This window comes from Ascaphus truei, chromosome 2 (genome assembly GCF_040206685.1).
Source record: "Ascaphus truei isolate aAscTru1 chromosome 2, aAscTru1.hap1, whole genome shotgun sequence".
Taxonomy (NCBI): domain Eukaryota; kingdom Metazoa; phylum Chordata; class Amphibia; order Anura; family Ascaphidae; genus Ascaphus; species Ascaphus truei.
The window spans coordinates 169881645-169903288 of NC_134484.1; the positions used below are offsets into that span (position 1 = coordinate 169881645).

The 21644-nt window shown below is 44.2% G+C and overlaps 1 protein-coding gene across 1 annotated transcript in view; it reads left to right on the plus strand.

Moving 5' to 3' along the window:
* The window catches only part of ATP9B (ATPase phospholipid transporting 9B (putative)), a 283427-nt gene that overhangs the window by 75485 nt on the left and 186298 nt on the right, over positions 1-21644 (plus strand). The window contains exon 7 of the mRNA XM_075588537.1: positions 11547-11598. Coding sequence (XP_075444652.1) covers positions 11547-11598 — 52 coding nt within the window. The remainder of the gene's footprint in view (positions 1-11546; positions 11599-21644) is intronic.

Consider the following 21644-nt stretch of genomic DNA (forward strand, 5'->3'; position numbering starts at 1 on the left):
TGGATGGGATTCAGCTCCGTAGACCCCCTGCTTTAAACCTATGTTACAAAATAATAATTAAAAAAGTGCATTCATTGTTTATTTTAAGCATAACAGAAGTTTAGAAAAGTAAAATAATGTAGAATAAAGAGTAAAGAGTAAAGTAGAATAACCTTCCCTCTACTTGTGTTTATCATACTTGTGTTTATCATTTAATCTGGAATCCTGTAACAAAGATGTTCTAAAGTCCTCATGGGAGGGTATCAGTATGTGGCAAAATGTTACACATGTTTTATGCTACGCACAATAGGATTGTGGTTAACAGTAAGACCCACAGGTTATGTTTCTTTCACATACTTTGTTAATAGTTTACCTTTAATAATTTAATAAAACATATATATGCAGGGAAAAAAAACCTTAACTAAAATAATTTTGTTGCACTACTACATTTTAATGTTTTTACCCTAATCTCACACACCAAAAAAAAAATGAAATAAGTAATATGGTTGGCCTCAACGTGTAATGTAGAGTGTTTCATTTTTTCATTCTGTGAGTAAAAGATACATGGACTACGTTAATATGGTTAAAATAAACAAAGTATGTAAAAAATTGCAGACTTATCTTATGTTACTTGACTCTTTATTTTAGTAATTTTAAAATGAATTGTTAAACATACTTGCCAATGTAATTAAAAAAAAAGGCTATTTTTAAACAAAAAGCTGATATTTTGATGGTGGTCAGAAATGTCTTGTTCTGTTTAGGTGGCATCCCACACCCCACACCCAATGCCATTTATTTAAAACTGTGTGAAGTTTAAAACATTATACTGATGAAAATCACCTGCTTTTCACCTGGAGAGAGATGCTGAACCCCACTGCTGCTGCTGCAATGATTTGCGGTGTGTTAGAATTACTTTATGCATCTTAATGACAGGTTGCAGCTCAGGAGTCCAGAAAGCCAAGCGTAATTCAAAAATGTTTGCTTATCTGCTGTTTACAATGGCAAAAAGGAGCTTAACTTAGCATTTGACTGGAAGATGCATCAACAGCAATTCAACAGTGAAATTAATGAGTCATTTGAAAGGAGGATCCATATGTTTACAACTAAAGCAAACAAACAATCTGTGTGAAGTGTTCAATTTTCATGCCACTGAGTAAAGCTTTGGTTTTAAGAAACCTGGTTATTTCTCAAGGAAATCTAACATGATAATTACTAGTAAGAATAGGTTTAATGGTACATCCTTGGTTTGGTTATGCTTGTATTAGATTGTGCATAATTTAAATGTTGATAACTAATTTGCAATAGATTGACATGTTCACAGTGATACAGTACTCAGGTTACAGCTCCACAGCTTCTTCACAATCTCCCACCAAGACAGGACCATGCTGATGTGTGTTCAGAGTGCAAAGGGATGAGATGCCTCAACCTTTTCACTCACTGCAATAAGCAGAAATGTTCTGCCCCAGGATACTGATGTGATGATTGATTTCAATGTAACAATACTGTGCGGAACACTACACTTGATTAATCAGACCTTGGTTACCCTGTTTCTAACCCTTTTCACTTCTGTACTAAGAACATGACAATTCAGTGTTATTTATGTGGTAATTAAAATGTACAGTACCAGCATCTGCACAATCACTGTCTTAGCGACATTGGGTGTAATTATATAGTCTTCATTGTCTTGACTTTGTTTTTGTTTTTTTTTACCATTTGTGAATGGTAGCTCCTAATTTTTAATGTACCAAATAGTTTTTATATCGGCTACCTTTTTTTTTTTCTTGGTTGCCTTTCTTATATTGATATCATTTTTTTAATTTATCAAGGTTGTTCTTCTCCCTCAACTAGTTGCACATTTTTCTTACCATCCTACTAGTATTTCATGTTCCCGGTTTCGCTTATTTGATTTACAACTTTTTTTCTTCTTTTATTAGTTGAATTCATTCTCATTTTACTTATTTTTTTCCACATGACCTTTCCTTATCCATTTGTCCTCACGAGCCATTAGCCCCATGCAGATGCATTTCCATGCGAAAACAGCAATTTTTTTGCATGACAATACCATTATTGCAGTTAATGAATAGGCCTTTATGTCTTTACCATATAGCCCAACTCTCTTTAGCTTTGTCCTAACATTAGTTAGAAGTTGGTCTTGTCTCATGTTTTTGGTGTTAGGACAGAAAATTATAGCAGGGTTAACCTTGCAGTACTGTCTGCCCAGTACTGCGAGACGGAGGTTAGACATTGTGGTATTTTTTTTTTGTATCTACCCACACAGGCTTTATCTTATTCAATTTATTTTCATAAAAAAAAAAAAAAAGGTTCTAAGAAATTGGAAAATGCAAAACTTGTAATAAAAGCGGTTACAACTGTATTTTAACATATGGGATTAGATTGTCTTTGAAAACATTCTTTTTATTTCACAGTTAGTGTTACAATCAAAAAGCTTTACCGAAAAGAACAGATGTATAAAACATCTGTAAATGGCTGAATGCACAGTGTGCTTCCGCAGCCTTAGGTCAGCCTTTTGCACTCTCTATGAATTGGCTCTGCTAAATAAAAATACACAGCAAGAACATCTGTTGTGCTGCCGCTCTCTAGCAGAGCTCGTATGTTAGTTTTGTTATGATGTCATCATGTCACTAACTAGCAGGCTGAATTTTCTAGTAGCCCGTGGCTTCTTTGTTCAATTATCTACATATGACATACTATATCAAACGTTATATTTTCTTCTCTTGCAACTGTACGATCATGTTGTGAAATCCGTGTTAATCACGGTGCGCTTTGTGAAGGGCAGAACTTTCACTGGAAGGATACTAGATCTACTCTTTTTGTTTTTCCTTCATATGATTAAAAGAATCAAGGCACAGTAAGAACAGGAAGCCAGCACACGTGTACACGTACAAAGCAACTTTTTCCCTGTGCTAACGCGTCATTTTATTGTTGTGTACAAATATAAAAATACCTAGTTCACTTGGATCCCGGTGACAATATTCTGCAGTTAATCGAATGATGTACTTAGTGCATTTTCAAGGGAAGAGTACAGTTTAAAGGTTCCCCCTTGGGTCCCGCTTCATCCCCTTACCTCCCACTGCGACCGGCGGCGGAAGCTGGGTAGAGTTCGGGTGCCGCCAGAGTGGCGAATGCCTCGCCGGAGCTCCGCGGGGAGCAAGTGCTCAGGTTGCAGCCATCTTGAATATGCACACGCATGCGCAGTACGGTTTGTGCATGCGCAATGATGCCCTGAGCTACGGTGGCCATCTTGGTGCACCTCGTGCATGCACAGGAGGATTGCAAGTGGTGGCCATTACAGTTAGGCTCTGCATGGGGAACTGCAGTCCCCAGAAGGCCATAGGGCTGCAGAATCAGGCACGCTGCGAGCCACGCCAGTCGGAGCTGGGACACTGGAGGGTAAGGGTGTATGTGCAAGGTGTCTGTGGCCCCTGCACTAGGCCAGAGACGCCCTATTAGGCCCCAGCTAGGCCCTGACTCCCCTGTAAGTTTGTGGTTGCTACAGGAACTGGGTCCTTAAACAGGGACACTGCCCCATTAGCTGATCAGTGTCAAGGACACAGCTGAAAACGCCGCGCAACATCAGCGGCCTGTGGTCTGGGACTAAACCACCACCATATGTAGAGATAATTAAGGTGGAATCCTCCAGCTGGATTCCACTCCACGTGAAGGCGGACTCATCGCTGATGGCGAGGGACCGGACTAACGGACCCCTGTCTTCCGTTGGCGCTACCGGGTGTTGGAGCACCCGGCAGGTATTACACTATCTGCAAGTGCACCAACTATAACGCTGTGGGCAGTGCTGTCACACACTTCCGGGTCGGTTGGCTACTGTGGACACCAGGTTGGGTAGGTGCCCACGGCACCTCTGTACATTGGGAGACACTCTCACTGGGGTGTGGACTAAGTAGATGGACAGTTTGATACGGTGTGTGGGTTACAGCCGTGCAATGCCTGCATTATACAGACGAGACCACAACTATTTTAAAGCTTGCCTTAAACTAGCCCGGTTACATTCTGGGTATGTGCTGGGCTAGTTTAAGGCAAGTTAAAGGCATTTCTGCATTGACTAATGACGCATAGGATTAACACAGCAGGGGTCCCTGACAGTCCCATTCAGTTTGAATCAATGCAGAAATGCTGGGGCTAGTTTAAGGCAAGTTTAAGGCATGTAGCCAGAATGTACCGTGGTGTACCTGGGTCTTTTTGGCGATTGCTACTGGTTTGTGTTAGAATAGTCGCAGTCTCTGCTGTACATGTTGTGGTATAATCATATGTGTTCAGTAAAACCTGTTATCTATACAAGTGTGTGTGCCTTTCTTGTATTGGTGACGTGGTTATCCAGCATTGTTAGTATCCCTCACAGGTGGAGGCGCTATCACCAAACGAACCAGGTACACCCCAGGCTCCCTGCAGCGAGGATCAGGCCTCCTGTGAGCCTACAGGTAACAGCGCACCCACACTCAGTAGCCACCACATCTCCCATAGGGTGGGGGGGAAACAGCCATACAATTGGAGGCGCTGCTGAGATTCTGGCCTGGGGTGCCCGAATCAGCAGTTAAATTAGAGAATCAAAATCGCACACCATGTTCGTGCCCTCCAAACGAGTTCCACGACTGAGCTCATACATGCCATGAACATCCGCACCACGTGGTCGCCGTGGGAGGAGTCCCTGCCCTCACGTCTGCGATTACCGTCAGTGACGAAGCGATAAACTCTCCTTGTCTGGCTGATGCTAGGATCATAGGTCAAGAGTATGACACCGCTTATCATTGGAGTGCCATACTACTGGCCACTGGGCAAGAAATATGCCCGGAAAATGCTCCTCAGGCCCTACCCGAGGGTTACCCACACTTATACCCAGGGCTATCAACTTCCATGGCCGCGTCTATCCCGGTACTCTCCTCAGAGGTCCCCAGTCAGACGGAAGCCTTCACCGCCTCCTACACCCCTGGAGGATGGAGGGCTCCCGCCCTAACCTCAAGTACACCCATCTGGGCCGACTTACCCCATACCCAGGGTAACCTTCACCTCAAGTGTTATAACAGAGACACCTACCACGAGCCGGTACAAGAACAGCCCGGTTGCAAGCTCCTAGTCAGGGACCAGCCTATTACAGTCACCTGTCACCGGGAACTTCCGCCCTGGGAGTTACTCTACCCCAATTGGTAGAAGCCCTAACACTGACCTCCCAATCACAGAATTATACGAAGCTCAAGGCATTCTCCGTGATAATGCACACACCCTTGGGGGAAGAAGGGTTCAAGACCTGCCAAGAGCATGCTCTCCACGTGCTTGATGAGTGGTCCTGCTTCGAGGCTGTCAAGAGACAGCGACTGGTCGAGTGCCTCCGAACACAGGCCTCTCAATTGGTGCGAATGCACCAGGAAACTAAGAGAGAAGTCACCGCTCATGAGTTGGTGGAACTCCTAGCCCAATCTTACACTGACGACGAGGACGAACTCTTGTCTCAGTTCCGGGCTGTCCACCAAAAGGATGGAGAAGAACTGTCTGCCTTCGTCCGAAGATTACAACTATCACAATGGTCACTACTCTCCAAGAGAGTCATTTCAGCTGCAGTGGTGGACCAGTACCGGTTGAAACAACTTCTGAAGGGATCCCTACCCTTGCACTCGGTGGCCCTCATGATGTGATGCGCTCCTCCGTCCACCTCACCCCCCAGCTACATGGCTCTGAGCCACATCCGGAAACAGGAAGTGCAACTTCATTTCCACACCCCCAAGAAAGCTAAAAAGAGTCCAACAAGGACGAACTCAAGGGGGTGTCGACCCCAAAGCCCAAGGAGGCAGAAGGCACCGAAGTCGACCCCCCTCCCGAAATACATGCTGCTGTGTCCAGGACGCCTAGGAGAGGAACTCCTACCTCTAGGCCCGAGGTGAACCCAAGCGACATCTGCTACAACTGTGGCCAGAAGGGTCACTTCTCTCTGAACTGTCTGGAAAAAGAAAATGAAAACTAGGACATCCAACCATAAATCCATGATCTGCAAGGTCCAGTCAGCGGAAACACCCTCCATGTCCTCAGAAAGCACACCAGCGCCAAGCCCCGATGAAACCTCCCCATCGGACGCTTAGTCGCGTGGAGCCGTCCGCCATCATATGCGTCCCAAGTGACCATTGTGTACGGCCCTTTCTACGACCAACATCTTAAGGATCTGCCCCTGTAGTCGACGGACCAGATGAAGTTGTGGGTACTCAGCAATGAGGACTACCCCATCGATGGCGTGGTGAGGGTTCGGCTGGAAATACCGCAGCTGAACAACGACAAGTCTCGCACCATTGATGTGGAGGCTCTGAGATGCCCTGAGAACACTCAAGCTCTCCGATCATATTGGGGACCAATGCTGATGTGGTGCAGGCATTGATCCGAGCATACCTGCAAGAGGCTGGCGAACTACCCCTGTTTGCCCTACAAATCCACCCAGAATCCACCGAACCCACCCGCAAAATATCGGCCCAAGATTGATATGGGGACCTGTTCAATAACACCAAGGGATTGATCAAGATTCCACCAGAGGGAGTGGAGATCATGTACGTAGCGTGCTGCTATCCGAGACGGGGCCGAGCATCTCTTCTCTCTCTAGAGAAAGTACGCCAGAGGCAGACGCCAACTGAGACTACAAGCTTGTGCCAAAGGTACGAGAATGGAAGTCCTCGCTGCCGGGGAAGATAAAGATGTTTATCCAAAACATCTCTCCTTACACCATGCCTCTTGACCAAGGTCAACGGTTGAGTAGGATATACCCAGTTACCCTCAAGTAAACACCATCACCGTACCAGATCAACCAACTGGGCTGGCATTCGACTTAGTGGAATCAACCCTGTCCGCTGAGTGGAGGGAGCGGCTAACGGCCAAATTGCAGGAACACCGGGAGGTGTTCTCCATTAGCGAAATGCATGTGGGGTGTAGCAAAAACGCCAAACATACCATACGGCTAAGCGATACCACACCATTCTGGGAGCATTCATGGTGCATCGCTCCCAGAGATGTGGAGGACATGAGAGACATCTTACAATGCCCACCGTCTCCATTTCTTGTAACGGAGTCCCGTAGCCCCTATGCGTCACCGATTGTGGTGGTGCGAAAGAAGAATGGATCGGTCCGATTATGTGTAGACTATCGGACCATGAACAACCGCACCGTACCTGACCAGTACACTCTTCAGCGGATTGAAGAAATTCTCAACGCGCTGTCGGGAAGTCAGTGGTTCAGTGTACAAGACCTGAGATATGGGTGCTACCAGGTACCAATGAGTGCAGAAGACTAAGATAAGATAGCATTTGTATGTCCCTTTGGCTTCTACCAATTCACTTGTATGCTCCAAGACATGTGTGGTGCCACAGCAACATTCCAGCGTTTGATGGACAAGACCATCAGCGACATGAACCCACGGGAATGCTTAGTCCACATGGACGATATCATCGTCTTCGGTAAGACTCTGGAGGAGCATGAGGAACGTCTGCTGAAAGTGCTGGATCGGCTGGGCAAGGAAGGCTTGAAGCTGTCTCTGGACAAATGCCGGTTCTGCCGCACATCAGTGACCTACGTGAGACGCACAGTGTCCGTGGATGGAATAGCTACCGACCCCGCCAAAGTCGAAGCCATGGTTAACTGGCCAAGGCCAGAAAACGTAATTGAGCTAGCTTCCTAGGATTCTGCTGATACTAATGATGATTCGTGGAGGGGTATTAGAGCAAAGCAAAAGTCCTCAACAACCTTATCAAGATATAACCCAACGATACTGAGGGGAAAGCCACCTCCGCTAGACTACCTTTCGACAAGTGAATGGCCTGTGAGAAGGCATTCATCGGCCTAAAGAAAAGCCTAACGGAGGCGCCCGTTCTAGCTTACGCTGATCCCGAGCAACCATACATCCTCAACGTGGATACGAGCTTCAACGGCCTAGGTTCGGTCTTGCACCAGAAGTATCCGGCTGGCCTACAGCCAGTAGCATACGTCAGTTGTAGCTTGACCCCCAGCGAGCAGAATTATACTGTTCACAAGCTGGAATTTCTCGTTCTCAAATGGACAATTGTGGACTAACTCCACGACTATCTCTAAGGAGTCACCTTCGAAGTACAAACGGACAATAATCCGTTGACGTACATACTAACATCCGCCAAACTGGACTCCACCGGCCACAGATGGCTGGCGGCTCTCTCAAACTACCAGATACGTTAAAGTACAAACCGGGGCCCCTTAACATAGGTGCTGGTGCTCTGTCCAGAAGACCAGGACTGAGTACCACACTGAACGACAAGCTCTGGGTAGAAATACCTGGACCAGGGATGCGGGCTATGTGTTTGACTGCGGCCATCGTGGAAGACAGAGTGGCCTTTTCAGAACTAAGGGTCGCCGACTCCCTGGGATGCCAATGCAAGGCTATCCCTGCTGCCTATTGCCACCCAGATGGGATGAATTTCACCCCAGACAAGATCATTGCCTTTAAAAATTTGGTTCTCCCCAGGAACTTGCAGCATATTGTCCTTCGAACATTACAATGTACTAGTGATCACAGACCACTACACCCGTTATGTCCAAGCCTTTCCAACCAATGACCAGAAGGCCATTACGGTGGCCAAGATATTGTGGGAGCGGTACTTTATACATTACGGCCTTCTCGATCGTCTACATTCGGATCAAGGCTGAGACTTTGAAAATAACCTCATAAAGGAGTTGCTGAAATTATTGAACATCACCAAGTCCTGAATGACCCCTTACCATCCAGAGGGAGCTGCTCTGCTGGAGAAGTTAAACCGGACCCTCCTCGACATGCTCGGCACCCTAAAGGGTTCTCAGAAGAAGGAGTGGAGAAAACATGTGGAGTCCTTGGTGCACGCCTATAACGGCACCCGCCACGAATCTATGGGATTCACTCCTTACTTCTTAATGTTCAGGCGAGAAGCACGGCTTCCTGTAGATATACGTCTGAGGGTATCTACCGACGGGGTACCCAACATGACGCATTTCAAGTATGTACAGTGGCTCCAAGAAAGTCTGCAGCGAATCTACCAACTAGCGAGAAAGCATCAGCTCATCTGAATGCCGGTATCAAAAGGCGCTACGACCATAAGGTCCGCTATCGAGAAATTCGTCCTGGAGATGCCGTTCTTCTCCAAAATCTAGGGTTCCCAGGCAAACAAAAACTGGCCGACCGTTGGCGCGACAGAGTCTATGAAGTATAATCTCGGATGCCGGCACTCCCTGTCTACTGTTTACGTGACCCGGACGGCAGGGTATGACCGCAATCATCTCCTGCCTATCCCGCATGTGTGGGATGACGAGCCAGAAATAGAGGCTACACTATTGACCGGTGAGCCAGGAGGATGTGACGAGAATTTAGAGTCAGTAACTGAAACAACCGAAGATCCTATGGAAGGACCCTCTAGTAGTACAGATCAAAATCAAGGGGCACCTCCCGAAGGAGCAACGGGTAATGGTCCCAGGCCTCGTGCACCTACTCCGGTGGCTCCAATGAGCCCTCCTCTGGACCCTAGGAGTCCTTGTTTCATACCCACAAGAGACATTTCAGAGGCTGTAGTACCTCCAACGAGGGAGCCCGAGCCTCAAGGTTATGAGTATTCCTCTCCCGAGAGAGTTGAAGAAGAGCTTCGCCGAAGCCAAAGAATGAGGCGCTCTCCCACTAGGGTGGCCAAGATTCATTTTGGACACCCCACTACGAGTCTCAGCAGTGGTCTCGGAGCAAAATACAATCTGCGATTGTGATGCTCGCTGAATTATGCAACATTGTGTAAAGTCATGCCAATGCTTTAAGTTGTACATATCGCAATGCATTTTATTATATAACCTGTGTGTGGTTGTGTTACAATGTCCTCAAGCGGGGTGGTTGGTCTTTTCACCAGGGGGAGAATGTGGCTAGGTTCCCCCTGGGTCCCCCTTCATCCTCTTACCTCCTGCTGCGGCTGGTGAGAGTGTGGGGAGAGTCCGCGTGCCGCCGGAGTGGCCACCGGAGCTTCGCGGGGAGCAAGTGCTCAGGGCGCCGCCATCTTGAATGTGCGTACGCATGCACAGTACAGTGCATGCATGTGCAGTACGGTTCGAGCATGCGCAATGATGCCTCGAGCTACGGCGGCCGTCTTGGTGCACCTCGCACATACGCAGGAGGATTGCAAGCGGCGGCCATATCAGTTGGGTTCCGCATGGGAATCTAAAGCCCCCAGAAGGCCATAGGGCTGCAGGATCAGGTGGCACACAGCAGCTAATCGCGTGGCCGGATTCCCCTGCTTCCAGAGTTGATACATTTGGCGTGCTGCGAGCCACGCCAGTCGGAGCTGGGACACTGGAGGGTAAAGGTTTATGTGCAAGGTGTCTGTGGCCCCTGCACTGGGCCAGAGCCCCCTATTAGGCCCCAGCTAGGCCCTGACTCCCCTATAAGTTTGTGGTTGCTTAAGGGACAGGGTCCTTAGACAGGGACACTGCCCCATTAGCTGATCAGTGTCAGGGACACAGCTGAAGACGCCGCGCAGCATCAGCGGTCTGTGTTCCGGGACCAGACCACTACCGTATGTAGAGACAAGGTGGGACCCTCCAGCTGGATACCACCCCACGTGGAGGCGGACTCATCGGTGAAGGCAAGGGACCGGACGGACCCCTGTCTTCTCTTGGTGCTACCGGGTGTTGGTGCACCCGGCAGGTATCGCACTATCTACAAGTGCACCAACTATAACACTGTGGGCAGCGCTGTCACACACTTCCGGGTGGGTTGGCTACTGTGGACACCAGGTTGTGTAGGTGCCCAGGGGACCTCTGTACATTGGGATCAGTGTGGACTTAGTAGATGGACAGTGTGATACGGTGTGTGGGTTATGGCTGTGCGAGGCCTACATTATACATGTTGTGGTATAATCATATGTGTTCAGTAAAACCTGTTATCTATACAAGTGTGTGTGCCTTTCTTGTATTGGGCCCTGTGATGGGATTATCCAGCATTGTTAGGAACCCTCACAGTTGGAGGCGCTGTCATAAAACAAACCAGGTACACCCCAGGCTCCCTGCAGCAGAGGATAAGGTCTCCTCTGAGCCTACAGGTAACAGCCCTACCTCTCGTTTCATGTTCTATCCATTTTTGCAATGGAATATTCACTTTTCCTTTTAAAATACAGGCTTATATACCATGTGCTTTGTAAGTCTAATTTATTTTGCATCCATATAGAGAAGTAAAAACCCCTTCAGTGCTGCGAGTTCAAATACATCAAACTTGAGTTATCATTATGTTTTAGCAAATCAGATGTATATATATACAACACCATGAAATGATTACAATCCTCATTGAAATTCCTAATGCATTTACATGGTTGTCCAATGGGGAGAATTTGGAAGGCTTAACTGTTGCTTATTTATTGTATAATTTTTCTAAAATATTGATTTCTAAATTGCAAATGCAGAATATAAAGCACTGAGATAAATCCTATTTTAATTGCATTTCAATCTCAATTGTGACCTCTGGTTACTAATACTACTGAGCATATCTTGATAGGAATAATTTTTTTATGTATACATGTATTTATTTACAGAATCAACGAATCCCTGCGGACATGGTCTTTCTGAGAACCTCAGAGAAAACAGGTAGGGTCAAACTACTTTCTATTTGTGGAATAAAGTAAATGAGACTGTGGTAGCCATTTCAGGCCAGTTTCAATTGCGCAAAAATAGGTGATACCTTTTTTAATTGGCGTTAGTGTTGAGGGCTGCTCTAAAAATGCTGTTTGTGATGTATATATTTTTTGTTTGAAATAAAGTATTTTTGTTAACTTAAACACGCCTTTTATATTGTCCACAGCTTTTCTATATACTGTACCACTGTGCCAAAGTAAACCAGGACAAGTGGTAGAAATTGTACACGAACAAAAAGCTGCACACACTAAACTACTATTATAGTTTGTGATGAGAGATATATATATATATATATATATATATATATATATATATATATTACTGTATAGTGACATCCTCATTTATTTTCTGGTTCATACATATTAAAACATCTTGCAGAAAGTTATATTTTTGTCATGACATTGAAAAGTGTGGTGCAATCTGTCATGTGTTCATCTTTTAGGAGGCAGAATAAATTGGGCTGTTGGGCTTTGTTCCCTAAGCATAACTTTGAAATTGGACCCCAAGACTTCCAGGGGTTCGTCACAATTGAAGCCTTTCTAAACTGAACAATTGAGCAGCTGGTGATGATTCAGATAGCAACAGGATCATTTTTTGGTGTGATTTCATGCATAGTTGTAATTCTGTGGGACAAAACTTGTTGACATAATTTTATCATGTTGTGCCCTATTGCCAGCTGGTTAACAGTCAGCTCTGAGTCACAGTGAACATTATTACTATTGGGCTGAGGCTACAATTTGGAAAGCCATATCTACTAGATAAAAAGTACAACTTTAGCTATGGGTTTACTATTTGAGTACTAAAAATTCATAAAACATTGGGTGGGGTCTAATCTTACTTTACATTTTAATCTGTGATGCTAAATAATCCATGTGGCTCATTCATACATACAGTACGTCACAGACTGTGTATGTCAGAGTACCAACATTTGATTACAGATGCCTACATACAGTAGCTGATGTAATAAAATGCAATGTATTATGATTATTTCCTACTTGTTACTGCATTAATACACTACCGATCCTGCATTGAGAAAACCCAGAAAATGGCACTACATTACTATACCATAAAGATTCCCAAAAGGTGGTTCGGGAACCCCTAGGGATTTGTGAGGTGTCTCCAAGGGGTTCACCACAAAAAAAATCTGTAATGCAATCCTGTGTTTAGGAAGGTCCTAAAGTGTGTGTGGTACAGTTGCCAATTACCGCTGGAGCTTCCAAAGTCGCCCTACAGTGCCTTGTGTCAAGTGCTACAAGGCATTGTGGGGCGTGACTTTGGAAGCTCCTGCAGTGATTGACAGCTATACCACCCATGCTACAGTACCTGGACACTCTGAGGTGCTGTTTGCGACCTTACTTAAGCGCAAGGTTCCTTCATGAGCTTAGAACACTATACTGCAAGGGATCAGTTAAACGGTTTTATTAGCAATATTTTGGTGAGTAGGCAAAATATTTATTAATTAGGAGCTGACACAAATATATTCCATCAGGGTGTTCACACTGTAAAAAAGTTTGGGAACAACTGCTAAAGCAGATTAGAAAATGAAATCAAATCTATGTGCTGTCACATTTGTAGATCCAACAGCATGTCCCAGAGTTGACCAGTAGCTTAGAATATTAGTGTTCATGCTGGTCAGCATGGGAAAGTTGTTTCAGCTAGATTTGGGATGATAATTCAAGTGGCCTCAAATGTCCTTTTACAAACATTGGCACGAGATAAATATTTTTCAGGGAGAAAGAAAATACTTAGCAGAAACAAATGTGTGAATGAGGTATTCACACCAGGTCCCTAATAAATGCACTCGGTATATAACAATAATGAATTAATTAAATAGGACTCAGTGAGTCTGGGGACACCAATATCCCTACTAATAGATACTTTTGGTTTTAAAAAACTACCTATTCTACAGACTAGAATATAACATGAGTTCTAGTATCTGTCCAAATAATGCCACAAATGGAAACTGACACCTGAGAATCACTCAAGTCAGTGTAAATATTGTTTGTGTTACGTTTAGTGTGGTCTTCTCTTCAGGTGGCCTCTCTGCGATTGCTGCTCTTTAAAAACGTGGCAGTGAGAGTTCCATGTATATACCATTAATAACTATTTTAGTGGCATGTGCAGAGACTTTTTCATATAAATTCTGTATCTACTTGACAGGTATACCCACGTTTTTCTATGCGTGCCATGATTTGTTACACAAAGTACCAACAAAGTGGTACTTTACACTTTTTAGCATCAAGTTGCAGTGGGGTAGAAGTGTGTACCAGAAAAAAGAAAACAACCACAATATTTACACTAAACATCTTTGTAGAATTAAACTGCAATACTTAACTAAGACAAAGTAAAGTAACTACATGGTAGGGGAGAAAAAAGTGAAGTTTGTGTTTTTGAAACGCAAAATAAATATTTGCAAGAGCGTATTTCCCTGCTAATTGCTATGGTTTAAAGGAAACCCTTGATATTGCAGTCTACAAATTTGTTGTCTTATTTTTTATATCTGCCTTTCATCCCTCCATCCATTGTACCTATTCACCTACACTGGTCTCTCACATTTGCTGTCTCTGGTGCTAAACTATGCATCCACCACCCGTCCTGTAAAAAAATGACTTCATACACTACTCCAGTTCCTGTTTTTTTTCACTTTAGAGCCTAATTTTAATCTATGGATGTATTTGATTTCTTTTTCATACAAAAACAAATGTCTCCACGTGACATCAATTTATTTATCCCATGAACATATTTGAATGTTCCTTAGAGTCCTGCTACAGGTTCTAGTAACGCATGGCTGTATTTCTATCCCCGGAGATGCAGCTTATCTAGAACAATACAAATAGGGAGAGGTGGAGGTGGGTTGTTGGTTTTTACCTGGAATTTGAACGGTGTGCAATAATTGTATGCCCAGCACATAAAGTGCACTAAATCACATTGTGCTACTTTCTGACTTGACTTGCCTGAATATGGCCTTATACCATTTTCTTTGCCAAATTTTGTAGGCTTGGCCTAAATTGGCAAACTGATTTTCAGGGCATACTTAAAAATGAGAGGTAACTATCAATGTACTTTTTCCTTATAAAATATTTTATAAATCAATCCAACATTGCGTTACTCCTTCCGTAAAGGTTCCAACGATATGGGAAACGTAGTGCAATGTATCTGCTTTCTTGCAATAAAAAAATGTGGGCACATGTCTTTTAAAATAAGGAACAGTACATAGTTTTGTTAACATTCTTCTTTATGCTCAATTTATGTTTTTTTTTCTTCTTTTTTTTTCTGCAGTCTGTGCAAACTATGACCTATGAAAACTGGAGTGTTAATCAATGCATTGAATGCAATTTGTCCTGAATTGGATTGATTGTGACACTAATGTTGCCTCTGCAATATGCTGCTTTTATATAGTACTTTAAATGCTGTAAAGGGGGAGACGTTATATATATTTTTATGTTTTACTACATCATTTTAGAAAGGCAGATTTATATAATGTTTCACCCTTTACGGCCTTTAAAGTTGTATGTGTATATATATATATATATATATATATATATATATATATATATATATATATATATATATATATATATATACACACACATCTTTAAAGGCTGTAAAGTATATTATTTAAAGGCTGTATATATATTATTCAAACCAAAATACAAACATTATACCAGTGCACATTTGTTTTTTTACATAATATTCTGTGGTCCCTGTTTTATTAATGGAAACCTTCCAGTTCAGGCTATAATCACCTCACACCCATTGGCCTTTTTGAGACTATAAAATGGCAGCTGTAGATAACTGCTGACAAGCTTATTTTGAACAGGGCAAATGCTCTCCTCCTAAATAATAAATTGTCTCTGCAACCAGGGGTTGCATGGCCTCTGCAGCCGAAGCCCCCAGCACAAGGGATTGCTTATTTAAAGGGCATTAATAACTCTTTTTTTAAATATATATATTATTTCTGTGTGGTTGGGTCTCTTAGCATATTACTCATTCATTTGAATTGATGATAAATTATTCTGAGCAAGTGGAAAACTGCTTCGTAGCATATTGAATAGGAATGGATGTTGTGACACCTTTCAGCAGCAAAAGTGTTAAAAAATAGCAATGTGTCATAAGATTAACATTTTGTACTGTATATGCTGAATTCCTCCACAACTCCGTAGTAAACTACACTAGTTGTTCTGTGTTAGTCTGTGATGTTAAATCTTCCACCTAAAGAACATAGCAAGGATTAAGCACTTGATCCCCCCAGAGGATTTTACTATGCTTGTGCATGCCTTTGTGTCCTCACGCCTGCACTATTGCAAGCACTCCACCTGGGTCTTCCGGAAAAAGAGCTGCGCCGCCTGCAGCTGGTGCAGAATGCTGCGGCCAGGTTAACTAACCAGACCGTTCTTGCCACATGACACTTGTTCTCAGTTCTCTGCACTGGCTGTCTGTAAAATGGCACATTTATTTCAAGACTGACTTGTTGATATTCAAAGCACTCCATGACCAGGGTCCCAGCTATCTGAAAGAGTTTCTAGTTCCCTACACTCCCATTCGCTCACTTTGATCTGCAGATGAAGGATTCACATTCGTTCCCAGAATCTCCTTGACTTTCATTGGGACCCGAGTTTTTAGCCATGACGCTCTCACTCTCTGGAACAGTGCAATTCGAGAGGCTCCCTCTCTGGAAATCTATAAAAACAGGCTCAAGACCTGCCTTCTTACCCAGGCATTTAATTAATGAAACACAACCTGTCTGGCATTTAATAGCTACAGTACCGTCCCACCCTATATTGCATCTTTCCTTGTGATGGTCTCTTTTATAACCTTAAATGTTGTCTTATTTTTCCTTTAGTAGCTGTGAAGTTTTGAGCCCCATTCAGAGAAAAGCACTATATAAATAGTTATTCTTCTTATTAATATTATTAATAAATATTATTGAAAAAATCTAGGATCAGTTTGTCAACCCAAACCACTTCTACATAATTGATATTGTTACACTATACAGTACATCCTAATAATATTCAGTATGGGGTGCACTTTCTCTGTTCTATGAGCTTTTCTGTTTTAGGGGAGGGGCAAGCAAGTGACGTCTAGACAGAATAGATTGGAATGGGGAATGCAAGAAGCCTGGCAAATAAAATAGGGGAGTTTGAATTCATAGCTAGAAGGGAGCAGTATGATATCATAGGCATTACTGAACATGGTGGGATGAAACGCCTGACTGGACAGTTAATTTAAAGGGTTAATTCCTTTTTTGGAGGGATTGAGCAAATAGAAGAGGTGGTGGAGGATGTTTATACATTAAACCGGATTTTAAACCTATTATAAGCGAAGAGGTTTATAAAGGGAATTATGAAAATGTGGATTTTAATTATCCGGACATAGACTGGAGCAATGACATTAACATTTCAACTAAAGGAAACAGGGTTTTGGGGATGCTAAAAGACAATTGGGGTACTAACATGACACAAATTATTGAGGAGTGAATTGGGAAAGGGCATTATTGGATTTGGTAATATCAAACAATGTTGAAGTCAGGGCCGGCTGGGACTTTTGTGGGGCTCGTGAATGGGGTTTTTGCCAGGCCTCTTACCTTGTCCGGTGGGGCATCTCCTACTCAGACGATGCAAAGTCAGGATGTCGTGGCAGCACCTTGTGGTGCCTTGACAACGAGACGCTGCAGGAGGAGATGCCGCCGGACAAGGTAAGAGACAGTTACAGAGGCCCCGCACGCTCCATCGGCAATCAGTTTCATTGTTGTGGGGAAGAGCGCAGGGTCTCTGTAATCGCTGGGCTCTGTGCATGCAATGGCACTGCCATCAAGCCGGCCCTTGTTACTGCTTGCTTGCTCCCGCTTGCTCTCGCTTGCTGCTGCTTGCCACTGAGCCCCTACAGCAGCAATTAAAGCGGCTTTAGTAGGCTCTCGCGCATGCTTTCCCTTGCTTGCTGAGGCGCGCTTGAACAGAGCCGACAGTGAAATTTTAAATTCATGCGCTGACTCCGCTCACGTGACGCCTCAGCAACCAATGGAAGGAGAGCAGGGAAATGTGAACGGGGTCTGGCGCCAGCGGAGTGAGTGAGTGAGTGTACCTTCTGCCCGATCCCTGTGGCTGTCAGCCTGCGGGAGATGGAGGGGGCTTGCGCCGCCGGGGGGAGCGGGTGATGTGTCCCCTTTTGCCCCGATCACCGTAGCTGCCTCCCTGCCTGCGCGGGAGATGGAGGGGGGTTGCGTGGCCACGGGGGGGGGGGGGGGGTGAGGAAGGGGTTGTGTCCCGGAGCAGGGGTGGCTGCAAGGTGGTGTGTGTGTGTGCATGTATGTGTGTGCATGTGTGTGTGTGTATGTGTGCATGTGTGCGTGTGTGTGTGTGTGTATGTGTTTGTGCATGTGTGTGTATATGTGTGTGTGTACCAGTGTGTATGTGTCTGTGTGGTGTGTGATGTGTGTGCAAATATATTTATCAAAGTTGCATAATGTTAATAAATAATTTATTCTCGCATGTCTTTTTTTTAATTTTTAAAATATTATATAATATACACACACACACACACACACACACACACACACACACACACACACACACACACACACACACACACACACACACACACACACACACACACACACACACACACACACACACACGTTCCCCAGTGACACACAAACACACAGACCACTTCAAAGTGACACATACACACACACTGACAGCTACCAAGTGACACACACACACACACACACAGTGATATCCGCCTCGCAAGCGCTTGCTGTCTCCTCTGCAAGGACAGCAAAAAGCTCCTGGTAGAGCAAAAAGCTCCTGGTAGAGCGAGCGGCAGCAAGCGAGAGCGAGCAGCAGCACCTAAGCGCTTACTATGTCCAAGGCCTTAGGGAGTATTTGGGAAACAGTGATTATAACATGGTCTCATTTGAAATAAATGATCAAAAACCATATTAAATGGGTTCAGCAAAGAGGCTTAATTTTTAGAAAGACAGATTTTAATAAACTAAGGAATAATCTACAAGGCATAAATTGAGATTACTTTTTTTGTGGGTAAAATGTGGAAGATAATTGGGCAGTCTTTAAAACATTGTTAGAGAAGTACGCTTAGCAGTCCTTAGGTAATAAATATAAAATTAAATAAATAAACCGGTAGGGGGAAAAAATGGAAAGGCAGAGGCAGGCATTTGGATTCTTAAAGTAAGAAGGGACAGAGGCATCATATCAGAATTCTAAGGAATGTAACAAAAACTGTAAAAGGGCAATCGGATTAGTAAAATGTTAAATGGAAAATTATTGCAATAGAAAGATAAACCCTAAAAAGTTCTTAAAGTACATTAATAACAAAAATATTACAAAATAGAGGCTAGGACTCTTGCAGTTTGAGATGGGCAGGCAAATTATTGGAGAAGAGGAGAAGGCGGGGGTATTACATACATTCTTTGCCTCAATATTTTACCAAGCAGTCGTCCATTGCAAAAATATTGCAACAGGAGGAAGCCACAATAAACAATATTAATAAACAATTGGTTAACGGAGGAAGAAGTGCAAAGACGGCTTGGTAAAATTAAATTAAATAAAGCACCTGGCCCCGATGGCATTCATCCAAGAGTTCTTAAGGAGCGAAGTTCAGTAATAACCAAAACATTATATTTAATATTCAAGGACTCCATTTCCACTGGCTCAGTACCACAAGATTGGCGTAAAGCAGACATGGTGCCTATATTTAAAAAGGGAGCTAGATCACAACTGGGGAATTACAGACCTGTAAGCCTGACTTCAATAGTAGGGAAGCTTCTTGAATGTTTACTACGGGATAATCAGGATACCTAATGGATAACAAAATGATTAGTAATAATCAGCATGGATTTATGAAGGATAGGTGGTGCCAAGCTAACCTTATTAGTTTCTCTGAGCAGGGAAGTAGGAATTTAGACCAGGGATGCAGTTGATGTGGTCTACTTAGATTTCGCAAAGGCTTTTGATACAGTGCTATACAAAAGTTTAGTGTACAAAATAAGGAAATTAGTCTGGGTAAAAATATTTGCACCTGTATTGAAAATTAGTTGAAGGATAGACAACAGAAAGTTATGAATGGAACCTTTTCAGGTTCAGTGAGAGTTGTAAGTGGAGTACCGTACGTACCTCCATACTGGTGCCACTGCTTTTTAACTTGTTTATTAATTACCTTGAAGTTGACAGAGAGCAAAGCCTCCATCTTTGCTGATGACATAAAATTATGTAAGGTAGTAAAATCAGTAGTGTGTAATTTATCTACAAAAAAACTAGGATAAATTTGGGAAGCACGAATAAACAGGCAACTTACAAATTAAATGTGGCAAAAATAGGTCAATCCTTGATGGAGATGGATTTAGGAGTGCTTTTATAAAGCAAGCTTAGCAATAGTGCCCAATGTCAGGCAGTAGCTGCAAAGGTAAATAAGATCTTACAGATGTTGAAAGACTTGCTGCACTGCGACTACACTTCTTGCTGCCTCCGTGGGCAGTAAGCTGCCCAGGAGGATTAACTCTGCAGGGTTCCATGCTTCTGAATGGGACCCGCAGTGTTAATCCTTTTGGTCCAGCTGCAGGGAGAGAAAACTGGTCCTCATCTTTTAGATGAGCTGTGCAACAGTCTGCAGCTGTGTTTCCATCTCTTCGTCTGAATCTGTGTCCCTGCAGCACTGAAAGTAAGAGATGCATTGTTGTACTGTATGTCCTTCCCCCCTGGATGACATTATATGGGTCTTCATATCTGGGGGGGAGAGGGGGAGGCTATGTGACCATATATGGTCATCTATATCATCAATGGAACTGGACAGGACACATAATGCTGTCCAGCCCCCTTGATGTAGAGGACTGGCTCCCCCTCATGATGTAGAGACCCATATAAGGGCATCTACGTTATCCAGGGGGAGGTGACACTGCATCTCTTTCCTTCAGCGCTGCAGGGACACGGATCCAGACGGAGAGATGGCGCAGCTCATCTAATAGGCGAGTACCAGTATTCTTTCCAGGCAGATGGTCGATTCAAGCGAAGGATTAACACTGCGATCCCATTGAAAAGCATGGACCCCTACAGCGTTAATCCGAAAACGTGCTGTTCTTGTGGCTGGAGGGGCTACAATGGGGACCCGGTTTCTGCATTTTTTTCCCGTGGCCACGAGAACAGTAAGTCTTGCTTCATCTGTAGCTTGCACAAAACAGGGTATGAATGGAATTAAACATAATTATGCCACTGTATAAATCCTTAGTGAGACCACACCACGAATATGGAGTACAGTTTTGGGCCCTGCAGCATAAACAAAGACATTTCGCAACTAGAAAAAGTACCAAATTAATTAAGGGGATGGAAAATCTGACTTATGAGGAGAGGCTAGCTAAATTAGATTTGTTTACATTAAAAAAGAGACGTCTATGGGGATAATATACCTATGAACCCCCCCCCCCCCACCATGGTCAGGCCAGGCCCGGTGGCAGCGGGGGTCCAGCAGCCGGCGCTGCAAGTTAGGGCTGATCTCTGTCCATGTCCAGCCCTGCTGCCCATCAGCTGCAGGCCTCCTCACTCTGTTTCCCACGCCGAGCTTCCAAAGTCAGCGGGCACCGGAAGCCGAGGCCCAGCTTACTTCCGGCGCACTGGCGTCAGAGGGGCCCATCGTGCCCCGCCAGAGTTTGGAAGCTCGGCGTGGGACTCAGTGAGGAAGAGGCCTGCATCTGATGGAGAGCCGGGCCCGTCTTTGACCGGCAGCCGTGTCTGGTCAGAGGTCGGGGCCAATTTGAGATGGAGCTACATACAAATAAGGACAAACATGCACAAACAGATACAAAGAGTTAGTGAGATAAAGGTATAGCAATATCTCTGCCATTTTGAATCATTGCTTGAAAAATGATGTTTAGTAGCTTTTCAAAATGAGGTTCAATACACCACAAGAAAATGGAGTAAATATTAACCCTTTCAGTACCGGTAGGGCCATGGCACATAGCTCCTTTAGCACATCGCCAGCGTGTGACGGCG